The sequence below is a fragment of the Alnus glutinosa genome, chromosome 14 (assembly GCF_958979055.1).
Source record: "Alnus glutinosa chromosome 14, dhAlnGlut1.1, whole genome shotgun sequence".
NCBI lineage: Eukaryota > Viridiplantae > Streptophyta > Magnoliopsida > Fagales > Betulaceae > Alnus > Alnus glutinosa.
In genome coordinates, this window is record NC_084899.1 from 3,089,048 (window position 1) to 3,107,838 (window position 18,791).

The following is an 18,791-nucleotide window of genomic DNA, read 5'->3' on the forward strand; positions in this document are numbered from 1 at the left end:
ATTTTATCTATAGTACTATGCATTTCAAAGTTTCAAGATGATCTTTTTAATAAAAAGTTTTTAATAAGGGTTCATTTGAGTGAGAACTAGAGAGACCCCTCTGAAAAAGTTTTGTAACCCAAAACACTTGTAATCCCTCTCTGCAAACACTTGTAATGCCTCTACTAAGTCTTAAGTCTAAGCTTGTAATTATCAGAGCCCCTCTGGACTAAATTTATTTGTAAGTTTTCAAGTTTATGTTTAATTAAGCATTACTTTACTTTGAAGTTTTCATGATCTTTGAATACTCTGTTATTTTGTATTCGGATTTTGATTTTGAAGTTCTTGCCTCCATCATGAGTACCCTCTCAAGAAAGAAGCCCCTCAGATGATACAAACTATGAACATACCTAAGGTTCCCAGTAAAGAAATTATATATATATATATATATTGTTGGACAAAAGTGGTGGAAGAAGACTCACTTTTTCTAGTCAATTTCCACAACGAGAATCTTCTTCCTTTTTTTTTTTTTTTTTTTTTTTTTTTTTTTTTATCTTTTATCTTTTTTTTTTTTTTTTAATTGTTGGAGCAATTTCCACAACGAGAATAGGAATATGCAGTTGGATTCTAACCCATGCAAAATCAGCTCAAGAGTGATGGTCATAATAACCTATTATTTAATCTTGAATGTAAATTTAGATTGTGGAAGATATACATATATATGGAAAGTAAGACAAAAGTGGTGGAAGAAGACTCACTTTTTCCAGTCAATTTCCACAACGAGAATCTTTTTATTTTTTATTTTTTTTGGTTTTCTTAATATTGTCAGAGCAATTTCCACAACGAGAATGGGAATATGCAGTTGGATTCTAACCCATGCAAAATCCGCGCAAGATTGATGGTCGTAATAACCTATTATTTAATCTTGAATATAAATTTAGACCGTGAAAGATATATATATATATATATATATATATATATATATATATATATATATATATATATATTGGAGCAATTTCCACAACAAGAATGTGAATATGCAGTCGGATTCTAACCCATGCAAAATCCGCGCAAGATTAATGGTCATAATAACCTGTTATTTAATCTTGAATATAAATTTAGATTGTGTAAGATATATATATGGAAAGTAAGACAAAAGTGGTGGAAGAAGACTCACTTTTTCTAGTCAATTTCCACAACGAGAATCTTCTTCCTCTTTTTTTTTTATCTTTTTTTTTAAAAAAAATTGTTGGAGCAATTTCCACAACGAAAATAGGAATATGCAATCGGATTCTAACCCATGCAAAATCAGGGCAAGAGTGATGGTCATAATAACCTATTATTTAATCTTGAATATAAATTTAGATTGTGGAAGATATACATATATTTGAAAAGTAAGACAAAAGTGGTGGAAGAAGACTCACTTTTTCCAATCAATTTCCACAACGAGAATCTTCTTCTTCTTCTTCTTCTTCTTCTTTTATTTTTTATTTTTTATTTTTTATTTTATTTTATTTATATATATATATATTGCCGGAGAAATTTCCACGACGAGAATGGGAATTGAATATGCAGTCAGATTCTAACCCATGCAAAATCCGCTCAAGATTGACGATCATAATAACCTATTATTTAATCTTGAATATAAATTTATATAGTAATTTAAAACGCTCATTATCTCATATACGGATAGCAAATAATAACCGTACTGATGCGAATGCACGCGGATATCTAAAAGTGATAATCTCATTATGCGGATGTGGATATTGCTAATAGCCGCATCCGCATTTTCACCCCTACTTTCAACAATTTCCTTTTGATTTTTTATAGTTTAGGAAAAAAAACTACTTTTTAATTTCCTATCCAAATACGTACATTGCACAATAACTTCACTTATCTTTTCATATACCATTAAAATATTATTTCTTTACAAAATACAAGTTTCCTACCTACCTTCACATTTTTTACAAAATTTCAATACAATCCCCAACGAAAGGCAAAGAGAGAACAGAGAATATTTTGTGTTAAAAAGTAGAACCTATAATTTGTTACAAACTCTTATGAAAACCTAATCCCAAGCTTAACAATAACTCCTAACGGTCCTAGAAGGTTTAACAATCATCATCTATCAGGTTATAACGTAAAAGCTAAGCAAGCATTATCCATTCCATTAAACATCTACAATTGGTAAAAAATTTATAAAATCTCCTCTTACCCATTATCAAATCAAACTAATAATAACTCATGGGTTTACATCTAACATCTCAATATATATAGTAAGAAAATCATGCAAGCTAGAGTAACAAAATGTCATATGTATGCTTATTGAAACCTAATCTACCTAGTTGTTAACCAACATCACAAACCTATATGTAAAATTATGAATATACACAATAGCTAACTATAAGAAAAACATGCTTATAACAACATATAGAATAAAATTGTAGTAGGAGGTTACCTCTCTTAAGCTAAGGGGGCGACAAAATGGGAGTTATGGGATGTAAGAATGCTTAAATAGGCCTTCATTGTGATGACCCAAATTTTTTTTTTTTTTGAAAACATGCATATAGCGTAAAATGAATCCTCACAATGGCACGACTACTTGTTGCTCAGCCAACATAATATACACGTCCCATAACCTGTACCTGATATTCAGAGTAACATCTAACACAACGGAATATATTATGATACCAATCAGTCATAATGGAAAGCACATCTATAACTAGTCTGTAATCCATACAAAAGAGCCAATTGCCCATGTCTATCTGTTTAAGGCTTACAACATATACCACGATTACAAAAGAATGGTTATACCAAAAATACGTGACACATGCTGATGTATTTTAAATTGTACTCGCAAGTGCACGAATCGTTATGCAATATAGCGTATTGCAAGTGCGAGGTCGATCCCACAGGGAATTGTGTTGCGAAAATTAATCTCTATTCAAACTAATCCTATTTTAACCTAGTTCCAAATTTAGGGTTTTGTTCTAAAGGAAAACATAAACAAAAATAATGAAGATAAAGGGGTCTAGGGTTTCGGAATCCACACTCACCAAATCACAATAACCTAATCTCATGCTCATCACACATATTTTGAGGTTGTCACATATAAATCTTAGGTATGCTCTACATTGCTTCAAAAATCATTTGAAACATTCAATGATTCTGTTCATAGCACAAATCACAAAGAGTACCAATTGAAATCAAAACATCCAATGTATCATTCAATCACAATGGATATCATCATTCAAACCGATAAAACAATGTATTAGTCGAACGACGCACAATGAATATCCAATGTTTTGATAGATCAAACACCAAGCAATCAATTTTAATGAGACTTATTCCACATCATCACTTGTATCCGGAAACCACAAGAGATATCAAAACATCATCTCATAAAAATCGAAGTAGAACAATGAGAAATCAAACCCATAAACTCAAATAGCATGAACAAGCAAGAAACTCGGTTTCTCTTCAATGGTGAGGTTTCATCCTCAACCCCAAACGAAAATATTAGCTACACATGATAAAATAACTACAACTTAAAACATTAAATTAAAAGCATAAAAATCAAAGAGTTGCAAAAGGAAAGAAATAAGCTATAAGAAGAAGAGAAGCAAGAAGTTATGTACAAAGAGGCTCATGCCTCTCCTCCCCCCTTTGATTTTCAGCCTTGGTCTCCTTTTATAGCCAAGTGGTTTGTGTGGAATGGGTGAGTGGATGTTATTTTATGTATGAGTGGAGAGATGAGTGATGAGTGTTTTATGGAATGATGGTATTTTATGTTGAGTGGAGAGATGAGTGATGAGTGTTTTATGGAATGATGTTGAGTGGAAAAAAAGGTGATTAAGTGGCTGAGAATGTGGAGAAAAACGTGTATTGGCTCTAGCTTTGGGGAGACAAGGAATGAAGCAAAAGAAAAATAATAAGAGAGATGGTTCCGGATTTTCGGGATGATCCGACGACTGAAATTCAAACAGCCATATCTTTTTCCATGCATCTCCAAATTGGTTGAAACTTGTTGCGTTGGAAATATGACATCTTGAACTTCAATTTAGACCTAAGAAACTCCCAAAACGGATATCGTTTGGTCCTGTTATGATCAGTCTAAATGTAGTGGTCTGCTGCATCCGAATTTCCTTGTATTTTGCTTGAATTGTATCATTTCTCTCTTATTGTCCTACAAAATATAAAAACACTAAAACTAACCAAAGCATTAGAAAATAACAAAACTAAAGGTTTAACTAATGTAAATTAAGGGGTCCAAATATACACTTTTTGGCACTCATCACATGCGTTATAAGCCATATACAAAAATTTCCAAAAGACAGATGACTCCGTAGTCCAACACATTACAATCGTCGTTGTGGGCTTCAATCGTAATACCCCAAATATAAAGCCACTAGGTCATCATCTAGCTCAGGAGTACCTGCAATCACAGCATCAGAATCTGCACGGTTGCGGGGGTTGCTGCATCCGCACAGGTGAAATTATGAGTCCACCGTCTTAGCATAAATAAATACACTAACACCTCAGAGGTATACTATTCACTGAGTTTTCGCAAAGAACCAACTTTTCATTTCTTTTTTTAGTTTAGCATACATTATAACAGCTACCAATTTATAATCTTTTGTTTGAAAACCCTCATAGCTGATAAAGCAAACAACGACTAATAGAAAACATTTAAAGCATACTATGTAGTTGTGAACATATATGGAAGTTCCAATCATCCCACTTTGGAAGCTTCTTCATATCAACCCATCTACAATATATTACTTTTAATCGGTGGCTCAGTCATACATGTATGCGAGTAATCTCAAGCATACAAACACGTCTAAGCTGTACTAAGACATCCACATTCCCTGAATTAGGCAACACTAAGTCTAATCCCGTACACTCATTGCCTTTGCAGGACAACTCGCGCGATATTACATAGACATTAGCATTCCATAACACCATGCCTAATTCCGTACACTTATTGCCTTTGCAAGACAACTCGTGCGGTATTACATAGACAATGGCATCTCTAACTCTAGGCAATGCAACCATCTTCGCACTTTCAAACTCAATGCATTTAAATCATGCAACTCATACGTCTAGCATAAAAACTATAATACATATCATGAAAACAGCATACACAAATATGACACTATACAAGTATGCATATGCAATGTTCCCAGAGCCCCTGGCTTAAGAAACCGAGTCCCTGACTCAAGAAGCCGTGTCCCAGACACAAATTGCTGAGTCCCAAACTCATTTAGCCGAGTCTTAGACTCAAATGGTCGTGTCCCAGACACAAATAACTGAGTCCCAGACTCAATTAGCCGAGTCCCAGACTCAAATACTCGAGTCCCCAAGATTGCATGACTATGCACCAATGCAATATGTTCCTAAAACAGTTTATGATAACATTTCCAAAATCCATAAACATATTACAACACCAATTTCTCAAACTCCAATTACAATATTCAAAACATCATCATAATTTCAATATACTCAAAAGTATTCAAATCATCCAAAACAATTATAATCAACATACAGTTGGTTCAAGTTATGTAAAACAATGTATATTTTGCAAACTATTATATATGAAAATAATAATTTCTCAGTGAGTAGAATACTCACATTGGATTGCTCGTACTCCCGATTCCAACAATCCTAGGTTTGACCCGCAAAGTGCCGCTCTAATCACAACACAATGCACCATTTAGTTATATAACCACAACCATAACAATTAACACTTTGAATCGCTTAAAGGCTACGACACAAGTTTCCCGCTAATTAACAAAACCTATACATGGAAATATTCCTAAATTTACAATTAAAATCTCCAATTTATACTAATTACTATTTTTAGGACCTAATTCCATAAACACCTATTTTTCATGAAACTCATAGATGATTTGGAATTAATTAATACTTCATATGCAATTAATCCATAAATTCACAATCTATGTTTTAAACACTTCAAAACCCCAAATTAATTAACTCATCAAATTAAGATTTCCCAAACTTAACCCATAATTATAAAACACTACCATAATCACAATATCATTAACCCATAGCATTTACTAAGGGTTAATCTCCTAAAATACAACTAAAATCAAATAACTAAAAATTAGGGTTTGAGGAAAACTCACCACAAGATTACCAAACCAAAACCCAAGGTTTGGGTAGCTTCAAGCAATTTTCAACAAGCACAAATACTTAAAGAACATAGAGGATTAAACTCATTTATAGGATTTTATCCAAAAATCACAAAACCATGAGTTTAGTGTTTTACCTCAAAGATCCGAGTGCAAGGATCACGTTTGAAGATCGAACTGTTGGATCTTCGTAGATCACGATTTTTGTATATATAGGAAAATGAGAAATCTCCCTCTCCCCCCTTTTCTCTTCTCTCGGCCTTACAGGAAAGAGGCACACTGCCTCTTTCCTTTCTTTTTTTTTTTTTTTTTTTTTTTTTTTTTTTTTTTTTTTTAAGTTAGGCGCATGTGCACCTCACACTTTTTTTTAAAAAAAATGAAGGACCATCACGCCCTTCATAACTAAAATGGCCAATGGCCATTTGCTCAAATGGCCGAATGGCCTTTTGAGCAAAGGTCGTGCGGCCTTTGTTTATTTTTATTTTTATTATTTTTATTTAATTTAATTTTATATTATTTATTTATTTAATTCTTTTATTTTTCTATTATTTCAAATTTCTTTTCAATTTCCTTTTATTTATTTATTTATTTTTTAACCTAAAAATATCACTTATATCTTCTTGGACATTACATCCATGCACGCACAAAAGCGCTGAGGTGGTAAATTTTAATTGCTTCTAGACGGTCATTCAAGCTCAAGGATCCAATGTTCGATGGCAGTTATGCATCGAACGTTCGAAGTGGGGTTGATTGATCAATGACAGCTGTACATTGATCGTTCGACTTGGGATCGATAGTTCAAGATTTGAAATTCATTATGAAAATATTTATTTTGTTAAAACACTTTTGAAAACAATTTATGAAGCATTGGTTTATCCATGGATATTTTAAATATTTTGTTGAGGATTTTTTTTATACGTAAATTATTTTAAAATATCTAAAGATCTTGGAGTTTGTACACTATCATTATACGTATTTTTAAATATTTGGTACGTGTCTAAGCGGGGTGTTACAAAAATATGCACGTGTAGCTTATGTGTGCCATTTTCGGTTAATGTTGATACCAATAGCTAATGGAGAAGTCCTTCTGCTAATTTGAGGAGCTCGATCAACTTTTATCAATAGTAGAATATCTTCTTTTTTGTTTTGATTTTTTTTTAATTTTTGATTTTTTTTTTGAATTTTTGAATTTTTTTTTATTATTATTTTTTTTCTCCAGTTCTTGAGTGTTTAACCCCTTCCTCAACGTTTTGGGTCATGTAAAAACCTTTTTTTCTTATAACCTTTCTGTTTCATTTCACAAGTATTATTGTTGGTACAGTTTTCCGATTGTTGACGTGTTATCTTGCGATTCACCTAAGCTTCTTCTTCTCTTGAAATCTTAAAAGAAACACTGCCTCAGGGGATGCCAACAATTCTGCTCCGATGCATAAGTTAGTACTGGATGTGCAAAGTACTTTAGAGTAATTTTTTTGCAAATTGCAAGTGAGTTTATACCTGTGAACACCTTGTATTTATAAAGGTTTCAGTGGTGGTTGAAATTCCCTGAGTATCCTAAATTCCCGGGAATCTCCAGTTAGTGACAACGTGGGTTTGGGGTTCCGCACATCCTGAATTCCCAGGAAACTCCAGTTAATGGCAATGTGGGTTCGGACATGCGGAATGTCAGGGATTTGTGGTGCTGTCCTTACTGTGCATCTGGGGGCGAAATATCCGGAATCTCTCAGAGGCTTCTGGGGCTCCGAGATTTTCGGGATCATGGGTCATTCTGGGGAGGCCTCGAGTGATCTATCTTAAGCTCCGGAACTCCGAGATGTTTCGTACTTGGATGAAAGATTCGGCACCTGAAATGGTTCACGACAGAGGTGCCCCGGACCCCATGGTGTATTAGGACTAGAGCTGGCAAAACGGGTACCCGTCACAACCCGTTTATGACCCGCAACCCGTTTAAGCTAGACCCAAACACGACCCGTTTATCTTAACGGGTCGGAGCTCCAGACACGACACGACACAGCAATTTGACGGGTCACCCGACACGACCCATGAAACCCATTTAGCATAATGGGTCGTATCGGGTCGGCACGACCCGTTTGACCCGTTTAGACTTCTAAGCCTCAAATGAACTACAACTTCATCATTCATGGCAAAAAAAGAAAGCTAGACTACATTTTGCAAGGAACAGGGCTGTAAATGAGAGCAATATTGCACTAGAGAGGGAAAAAAAAAATAAGGAAATACAAAATCTTCCATGAAATGACAAAAAAAAGTATTCTTCGCAAAAACCTACTAAATTAAAAACAAAAATATCAAATCTGCAACAACGAAAATTAATAAGAAAATATTGCCATTGTAAAAGAAAAAATAAAAAAATGGAATAGGGTTACATAGATCGGCCATTGGAGACAAGAAGGCTTTAGCCAGCTCTGACCTCTTCTTTCTTGATCTCTGCTGAAAACCCATACTCTTCTCTTCTTCTTCTTCTTCTAATTTTTGCGTCTCTCTCACAGAGTCACGAATCAGCTCTCTCTCTCAGATCCGTTCTCTCTTACTCACTCTGGTGTGCGACAGGAGAACGGAGAAGGACTGAAGGAGATAAGAAGAAGAAACAAAGAAAATGAAAAAAGAAAAGAGAAATAAAAGGAAAAGGGAGAGGCGTCAGGATTCGAGGGAATAAAGCCAAAACAATTTTGGCCAAAAGGCCAAAAAAATCCACAGCCACGTGTGTGGCTGTGGATATGAGTCATAAGACCAAAAAGTATGGTCTTATTTTATTATTAGCTCTACTCTCTTTTAAATTACAATTTTGTCATATTTTATTTTATATCAATACAATTTTATATCCATTCTTTTTTTTTTTTTTTTTTCTTAAAAAAAAGCTTAATCGTGTCAGGCGGGTCACCCACGGGTGACCCGCCGCCTGACCCGCCAGACCTAGTTAAATGGGTAGACCCGTTTAAGGTAGACCCAAACTCGCTAATTTCGTGTCGTGTTCATGTCGGATTGTCGGGTCGTGTCAAAATTGCCAGCCTTAATTAAGACCGAGGTGACCTCGTCCTTTGAGATGAGTCCTGACCGAGGTGCCCCGGCCCCTCTAGGTGGATCACGGCCAAGGTGACCTGGCATGGTCAGTTATTTGATCTGGGCCCTAAATAGCCTCGGTACATATTATTTCTTTAACGATTATAAATATTTGGTTATTCCAAATCCCCCCTCCTCACAGCAACAATTTTGCGTGAAGGACTATAGCAACACGATATACCAGAACCAATCTGATCACAAGGGATAGGACATTGAAGCTTCGCTTAATTAAGCCTTCTAATTGGGACTCCTTTTATTGGGTCCATTTGCAAAGATAATGGATCAAACTTTGCTTAAGCCTTCCTACACCTTAGGAATTTGTAAACTTCCTTAAACTAATGTTGCATCGATATCTTGACGTACACGCAGTGGCAGAGCCAAAATTTTGGTTCACAGGGGGCAAGATTAAAAATTAAAAAAATTGAACAAAAACTAATTAAAAATATAAATAACGAAATAAATAAATAATTTAACAAAATTTAATTATGGTTTAAAACATATATATAAATGTAACTTGCAATTTATTTTGTCATGCCTAACGTTAATTTATCTCGTTGTCCTCAATGAGTTTTCATATTACATATTTGCTAAATCTACTATGATACGAGTTCATTCAAAATTTGATTGGAACTCAATGAAATCTTTGTTATTCTCTTCAAATAACTATAATTATATATTTCATATAATTAAAATATTTAACAATACATATATATCATAAACAACTAATTTAAATTTAAATATAAAAACTTACATGGACATTTTTTATTATTTAATAATAAACTTAAAAATAAATTAGTATAAAAATTTGACTACATACATGAAATTTTTTAAGGAAGAGAAATCATTAAAAAAACAAAAGAAAAGAAAAAAAAAAAAGGCAAACTTCTCGCGCTTTATTTTCACCTGAACCAAAAAAAGAAAAAAAAGAAAAAGAAAAAAAAAGCTACGTACTTTTGTGATTTGTTAATCTTGTAAATCTTTAAGCAAGTTTGAAGAAGGATTTGGCTGTTTGGCAAGTTTGAAGAAGAATAATAGTACCGCAGTAACGGCCATATGATTTTATTTTTTTTTAAGTACTCAGCCATATGAATTTAGTTCCCAAATCTGAAATTGCAACTCATATTGCAATATAAAGAAGGAAAAATATTTTTGCACAAGAATTGCACAACTTGTGCACAACACAAGAAATATGGGGTGAGACCCATGTGAGTTGGACTCATCACATGGATCTCACCCTATATATCTTGTGTTGTGTACCATCACTTCTTTATAAATAATATATAGTAGGTTCTCAACTCCAATCTAAACCCAGCTTTTTATTAATTGAAAGTCTGAAAGTATTGTCCAGAAAGTATTTCACGCTACATGTTTTGTTAAAAAAAAAAGTTAATGAAATGAAGCGGTTTTTCAAAAGTGTAAACACACCGTTTAGTTTGTCTTCTTCTTTAGAAGAGCCCAGACTAACTTAAAAGTTTTTGAAACTTGATAAATCTGAAATGGTGAAAGCATAAAACACTGAATTTCAGTACTGCTAGCCTTGGAAATGCTTTGCCCGTATAATGTAAATGCCCTTTTATGAATGGTTGAAGGTGGGCAACCAAAGTATTTGAAAAAAATTTATCGGGGTCAGAAAAATTTTAGGGATCGAGGGAGTGGGCAAGTGCTCCCTCTCTCAACCCCCTGCCTCCGCCCCCGCGTACACGTAGCATTATATTTGAAATGGTTATTAATTTTATTGATATGCTAATTAGATAACTACAGCAAAAAAGCCCTCATATATGCAACATTCTACAAATGTAAGTCATCATTTTCTCTGAAACAATGTTGAAAACGTACGTTTCTGCTCGTAGTATTTGGAAAAGCATCAAATAGTGGATGTCAAACTTGCAGTATTCTTCAAAATATTCAAAACCTCTTTCATAGAGGGCCTGGTAGAAGGCAGAGTACCTGTACAAATGATTCCAATTAAGTTTGAAAACAAAGCACATTTCATCCATGTAACGGGGTTCCTTCACCACCTCATCCAAGCGGCATTAACTACAGGGCCGCCTTGTTGGAAATAAAATACCAAAAAAAAAAAAAAATAGAAAATTTAACAATTAATAAATTATATGTATTAATTAGATGAGACCAATAATTAGATTTTAAGTGATAATATTAGTATTACAAAAATAAAATGTGTTTAAAATAAATAATAGAATTAGAGTAATAATAATAATGAGTCATAATAGAAGAAATAATTAATTGTACTGTTAAAGTGTAATTAAAATAAATGTGAGATCAAATATTAATTACTAAATAATGAGATTTTAATAAAACGGGGTCTCACCGCAATCCATATAAATTTGGAGTTTTAAATAAAAAAAATCTTATCTTGGCCATTTGGAATCACCAAATTGGCTAGAGTGGATTTTATTATCCCTTCCCGTCTACTCATATCGCGCCACGTGTACCACTCACACTCTCTTCCTCTTTCTTCTTTTCTTTTCTTTTCTTCATTTTTTTTTTTTCTCTCCCTCCCTCACACGTCAGATCTCTCTAGTCTCTCCTTTTCCTTTTCTTCCTTCCTCTCCCCTCTTCACGCACACACCACTCATTTCTCTCCCTTTATTTTCTTTCCTTCATTTTTCCCCCTTCCTCACGCCACACCTCGCTTCCATTTCTCCCTTTCTCATTTCTTGCTCTACCCATAACAAATCGAGAGAGTGATTCACGCAGGAATGGTGAGAGAACTCGAGTTGCAGAAATTTACGAAGAAGAGGAGGAGAATAAAATGGTAAAAAAATCCCTAAGCCTTTCCTTGTAATTTTCAGACTACCCATTGCATATATTGCACGAAAATCATGTTACATTGCTAGGACTTTGATTGAGTTTGATTTAGGTTAATTTTGGGGAAAATACCGAATGGGTCTCTATGAGTATGATTTCTTAAGTTTGTTTCTCTTGATTTCCTTGTGGGATTTTCGGTGATAGCAGATTTGGGCATTAACTGATTTGGGTTTTGTTTAGAAGAAAATCTAGGGTTTATGGTGAATTTTGGGGTGATGGTCTAATGGGGCATGTGTGTGGCGTCATTGGTACTTGTTGGGTTTATGTTTGAATTGGGGAATTGGAATGGTGATGGCATTTCTTGTTTTGCTAGGTTATGAGTGGTTAAGTTTCTGGTTGAAATTCTAATTGGGCTTATTGATTCTTTTAGGATCTTTGAGTTGATTTATTATTGTGGTTGATGCTTGTGGTTAGTTTATTGGGCTTTTGATGTTGATTTTGGATAACTCTTGTTGGCTATGGACGATTGGTTATTAATGGTGGATTTCTAATGTGTTGTGTTGATCAACCTAATATGGAGAAGAGTTGGAATCTTGTTTTGGTAGTGTTACTTTGTGTTGAATATTCTAGAATAGGTTGCTGATTTGGTATAGTGTTCATTGGGTGTATTTTTTGTGAAATCTGAAATTTGGAGTCAATTTTTGGGTATGTTCCTTTAAATGCTGATTTATGTTAGGTTTGTATTTTAGGAGTTTTAAGCTTGATGATTTACTTGTAATGGCCAAATTTATGTAAAGGAGGGATGATGGATTTTTTTTATGGAATGTTGTTGGAGTTATGGGATTCCAAGTTATGGACTTTCTTGGAGGGTGATTTCGGGAGACTATTGGTTTGAGGATATTGTTGGTTGATGTTGGTTCTTATGATTAATTGAGGGGTCGATTTTAGTTGTTGAAGATGAGAGTTTATGACTCCTTTGTGGATGCTTAGGTTTAATGAAGTGGTTGAAATTGTAGATGTATGAGTTATGTGTTGTTTGCTTAGGAGTTTTAAATGCGATAGCAAAGCATGAATCAAACCATAGAGCAAGGTAGCCGTTAAGATATGAACCTATATGGGTGCGATAAAAGGGGAAAGCATTAATTGTGATGGTTAAGGTTAGAAGGTGAAAAGAATTATAAATTGACCAAATAACCCCAAGTCGATGAATATAAATTAGTAAGGTTATAGAGATACCTAAATAGGCTCCGGATCCATTTGGTAATGTAACTAAGTAATTAATGCGCCTACCTTAGTATTATAAAATACCTTAGTGCGTTATAGGGTCATGCCTAGCTTTATAGGCATCCTAAACATATATGTCTATATGTATATATGGGGTCCGAATATACTTAGTTAGCTTAAATGGATAAACAGCTATAAGACTTATAGTTAATAGCAATAATAAGGTGACTAAATACCTAATTCACCTATCCGTGTACACATGATATTTATGTGTATCATCGGATTAGGTTCAAGTATTGTATGTGTATATGTATATATGTATATGTACATATACATGCATATGAGTTAAAAATATTTTGCTAAATTAGTAAATAAATGACAAGCTATAAAAGAGTTAGTAATATTAATGTAATACAACAATAATGAATGAATTAAGGAAAATAATAAACACACATTTGTAGTAATAAATAAGATATAATATGAACCTAAACCTAAGTGTTAATTTAATAATAGTTTAGGATACCTAGTTAGCCTTAGAAGTAGGTTACACAACGGGTGAGCACGCGGGTAGTTTAAGTGTCATAGAATATGAGTCCTATAGCATAGTCTAATGTTATAAGTATTTGCAGGGTCGTGTCATAATTGGAGACTTCAATGGGTCCTCCAATGTAGAGTTTGAGTTGTAGTCCAATGCAGCTAATGTGAGTATTCTACTCACTAAGAAATTATTATTTTTATGTATTATGGATTTACAAAATATATATGGTTTTATAAATCTGAACCGACTGTATGTTGAAATATATGTTTTTGATGATTTGAGTAGTTTCGATTATGTTCAAACTATATCAATGATGTTTATGAAATGATGCATGAATGAAGAATATTGAATTAATTTTAAGAGTTTGAATGTGTGCTACGGTTGGGATTTGAATTATGTAAAGAAAAATGATAACAATGCATGTTGATTGATTTATTGTTTGAAGAGAGCATAATTTTCAAAGAGGGGTAGATTATGGAATTTGAATTGTAAAGCATAAAGCATGAACATAATAACGAAAGAGAGGGTAAGCATCGTAATAATGAAAGAGATGGTAAGTCTCATAATAACGAAAGAGAAGGTAAGTCTCATAATAACGAAAGATAGGGTAAGCCTCATAATAATGAAAGAGAGGGTAAGCTTCATAATAATGAAAAGAGGGTAAGCCTCACAGAGAATAATAAGACTATCAGGAGCATGCATAACATAGTTTACATGTGTGTGCTATTTTTATGATATGTATATTTCTATTGCATGATTTAAAGGCATTGAGCTTTAATATACTTAGATTACTCCGCTACTGGATTTGAGTAATGTAAGTGTCTTGCGGTAAGTAGGTGAAATGTTATTTGTTCTTCAGTAAAGACGTGCTTGCATATTGGAGTTTCACTCTAGTGCTCGCATGATCACCTGTTATTCAAAGGCAGGAAGCTAAAATGCACTCGACACGAAGTTACTCACATTTGGCAACGTTGTATCTTTGTATTGCTGAGTAAGATGCCATTAATTTGTGCTCAATATACTTAGATTACTACATTACTGGATTTGAGTAATGTAAGTGTCTTGCGGTAGGTAGGTGGAATGTCATTTATTCTTCAGTAAAGACGTGCTTGCATATTAGAGTTCCACTCTAGTGCTCGCATGATTAGCTGTTGTTCAAAGGCACAAAGATGTAATGCACTTGACACGAAATTACTCTTATTTGGCAACGCTGTGTCTTTGTACATTTGAGCCACCAAATCATAACAATATTATAGTAGGTGAGAATGTATGTAGTTGCTTCCAATGTGGGATGGCTGGAACTTCTATATATGTTCACAGCTACATAGTATGCTTTAAATGTTTTCTATTAGTCGATGTTTACTATATCAGCTATGGGGTTTTTCAAACAAAGTTTATAAATTGATAGCTGTTATAGTGTACTCGAGACTAAAAAGGAAAAGTTGGTTTTTCGCGAAAACTTAGTGAATAGTATACCTTTGAGGTCTTAGTGTATTTATTTATGCTAAGACGGTGGGCTCATAATTTCACCTATACGGATGTGGGAAACATCTACAACCGTATAGATGATGATCCTTTGGCTATAGGTATTCCGGTCATAGTTGATGGTGTTATAGTAGTATACTTGAGATATTATGACTGAAGCTTACCGCGACGGTTGTAATCATTCGACCATGAGTTGTCCACTATTTTATAGGTTTGTTTATGGTTTGTGACGTTTGTGTCACTTGTTGTATAAAGTCATTTATGTTATGTATATAATTTTAGGAAAGATTTAATCATATAGTTATTTAATGGCTCTTTGTTGTAATTATTTGTGATAGATGTATAAGATGTGATTTCCGCTATTAGGTTTATGTTTTTTGTTGTATAGTAGATAGATGTTATACTCTGATTTACCAAATACATATTATGAGGTATGTACTATATGTTGGCTTTCTGACATATCGTCGTGCTACTGTGAATATTCGTTTATATTTTAAGGGATTAATGTTTATGAAATATTTTGTATATATATATAAATAAAAAAAAATAAAAAGAAAAAAGAAAAAGGTCTTCACATAAGATCTGATGAAAGGGAGCTTGAGAGTTTTGATTGTGATCAAGCAAAAGAGTTGTTAAACGTGGAAGAGCGGTTAGTTCTTAAGGAATTGAACCATTTAAGAGATTATTATTGGCGTCTAGAAACACCAAATTCTTCTAGGAAGACACTCCCGCTAGAATTTTACCTGAACCTTGTTGTAACTGATTTCTAATCGAGAAAGATTGCATGAGAATCTCTCAGGAAGCTCACTCATAAATGAATTATTACTTAAGAAATATTTCCAGAAAAACATATTATTATGAACATTAAGAAATATCAAATTATTGTAATTTATAAGCGACTTGGGCAGTTGACCACTAAGGTTGTTGTCGAAAGCTTCCACTCGTACCAACCTTCCATTATCACCCAAGTGTTGTGGTAGCTGGCCAGTAAGCCTATAATTGGACGCCATCTGAAAAACTTCAAGCATAGAGTATCGCCCAAGGTTTGGAGGTAGAGTACCTGATAAATTATTGTAAAATAGTTTAAGATTTATCAGTCCCAGAAGATGACCTATGCTATCTGGAATTTTTTCAAATAATTGATTGTTCAATAAACTCAAACCGGACAATTTGGTGAGTCTTTCGAAATCATCGGGTATTGTCCCGATCAAGTAATTCTCAGAGAGATCATTAACATCTATGTTTGAAGCCTCAACCACCCGAGGAATCTCCCCATACAATTTGTTTTTGTAAAAATACACTTTACTCAAATTCTTCGGCATAAACAAACCGCTCGGGATTTTTCTGCTCAGATTGTTTTTTGACAAATCCAATTGCTCCAGTGCCACCATTTCTCCAATCGTGTCTAGGATTTTTCCTACCAGATTGGAGCCTGACACCCAAAGATACTTCAATTTCTTCAACCTTGTGAGCTCCAAAGGCAATGTTGTTGTGATCCTCGTCATGTAGGCCAATTCTAATAGTTCGAGATTGGACAAATTGCCAATTTCTGGCAGGAAAGAACTGCTAAATGGAATATGGAAAAGCTGAAGTGACCTCAACTCTATTAACAGCCCGATTGATGTAGGGATGTTTCCGAAGAAGCTATTGGCTCCAAGATTGAGCTGGCGAAGCTGAGCCATGAGTTGAATGTCACCAAAAAAATAGTTCTGCGAGAGGTCGAGGTATTGGAGATTGGAGCAGTTGTAGAGAGCTCGTGGGAACTCATTAGAGATCATATAGTTGTCTGAAAGGTCAAGGGTTGTGAGGTTGTTGAGGTCACAAATGAAGGGTGGTTTTATTTTGCACTAAAATATTTATACATTTGGGATGTTCCTTTATTTTATTACTAAATTTCACTTGCCCAAGGCCACCCTTGTGCGGTGCCACACAGATAGTTTGCTCAACAAGAAAAGAGCTAGGCTAAACGTTTACCCAAGGGAAAATTATATAAAATTTATCCCTGAACTTACACTTTAATTACAATGTTATTCTCCAACTTTAAAAAGTTGCAATTAATTGAGTCTATATATATACCATGGTGACCTATGGCCGACATGAGTCTCCACTCCATAGAGACCAAATGGCTGGGTCTCCTCCATGGATACCCATAGGCTACAGTCAGCCATGGGTCTCCTGGCGACCACATTTTTTTAAAATAAATTAAAAAAAAGGGTATATTATTGTTATTTTAGGTCACGTGTACATCAAATGATTAATTTTCCATATAACTTAACAAAAAATCTTAATGGTGGAGGGCTAAATAAAAATAGGCTAATAATTTGAAGGGTCAATTATAACTTTTTAAAATTTAAGAGAGTTTGCAATTTAGGTATGTATAAAGTAGCATGAAAAATGGGAAAGATAGCATTTTTTTTTTTTCAAGTACATCAACAAAGGAATTATAATAAAGAACAACTAAAAGGTTGGACAACCCAACAAAAAGCTATAGAATAACTTCATTAGTGCAAGTAAATATAAAATAAAAGAGAATGTATCAAATGAATGATGCGGCCTTATAAATTCTTAGCACGAATATCAAAAAAATTGGTCAAAATTAAGGCGGTTTGACAAAAGGCACAAAAAATGGCACAACCAAGAGGCCCAAGAATGACCACAGATCTTGAAAGATTCAATAACCCAAATTGTAACTTAGCAAAGAAAAAACTGCAGCTACACCCCCGAAAGAGAATCACCACAACAGAAAAAACAACACTGATGAAGGTTAATTAATCTGAGCCAACATAAGAAAACAAAGAGAAATACAAAAGTTTAAGAACGATAACACTATAACAAAAAGGCCAGAAAACACAGATGGCATTGAACATTGAAGGAAGAGGCATTCCCTTTTCTTCTCTTCTTTTCTTTTCTTTTCTTTTTTTTTTTTTCCCTGAAAAACGAACGATTCATTGTGATGGAAAAATAAGACGCCTTCGAGGAAACATGGAAGTTGGAAAAAAGCTGGTGGAAGACCTGGACGCACTTTTAATGGTAAACGCTTGTTGCTCACATACATTTTGCAGTAAATTTCCACAACGAGAATCTTCTTTTTCCGATCAATTTCCACCACGATCGAATCGGCATATCATTACTCAAAGATTAATTGCTCTTAGTGACTTCGACGGTCCTGCAAGGGAATAGTGCCGGCAAGCTTTGTTTTTTCTTGTCTCTTTAACAACTTTTCCAAGTGGAATTAATTATTGGCGTTGGAAAAAGTTTTGAGTCATGAATGAGAACTAACTCCTCCGTCCATTCAGATGCAGTGGCTGGAATCATTGAACCAAAATATATTTAGTGCATAAGATTCAATACTACACTCGATTTAATTAGGGACCAAATTGTCTTCCGATGGGAAGTCAATACTTCATCATTATCTCATGTACTTCTCGCATGCTAATAGCAAGCACGCGACACTTTTAAAAATTCAGTCGAAAAAATGTTTTACAACCCTATTTGTTGAAAAAAATTTGTACTCGTGGTTGTTGGCGTGTTGTGCGCTTATAGAAATTAAAGGTAGGTGGACCAAA

The 18,791-nt window shown here is 34.1% G+C and overlaps 1 protein-coding gene and 2 long non-coding RNA genes across 3 annotated transcripts; 1 reads left to right on the forward strand and 2 right to left on the reverse strand.

The window, feature by feature from the left end:
* Positions 1–4,441: 4,441 nt before the first annotated feature.
* On the reverse strand, positions 4,442–8,704 carry LOC133857116 (uncharacterized). Its single transcript, XR_009898305.1, has 3 exons — positions 8,560–8,704; positions 5,611–5,669; positions 4,442–4,455 (listed from the first exon to the last, which is right to left on the reverse strand). It is a non-coding gene; the product is annotated as an uncharacterized LOC133857116 (long non-coding RNA).
* A 3,047-nt stretch (positions 8,705–11,751) lies between these two features.
* Positions 11,752–15,587, forward strand: LOC133856913 (uncharacterized). The gene is made up of 2 exons (XR_009898254.1): positions 11,752–11,985; positions 13,832–15,587. It is a non-coding gene; the product is annotated as an uncharacterized LOC133856913 (long non-coding RNA).
* Positions 15,588–15,956: 369 nt separating this feature from the next.
* On the reverse strand, positions 15,957–17,003 carry LOC133857500 (receptor-like protein 52). The gene has a single exon (XM_062292766.1). The coding sequence runs from the start codon at positions 17,001–17,003 to the stop codon at positions 15,957–15,959; it is 1,047 nt and encodes a 348-aa protein (XP_062148750.1).
* Positions 17,004–18,791: the final 1,788 nt, after the last annotated feature.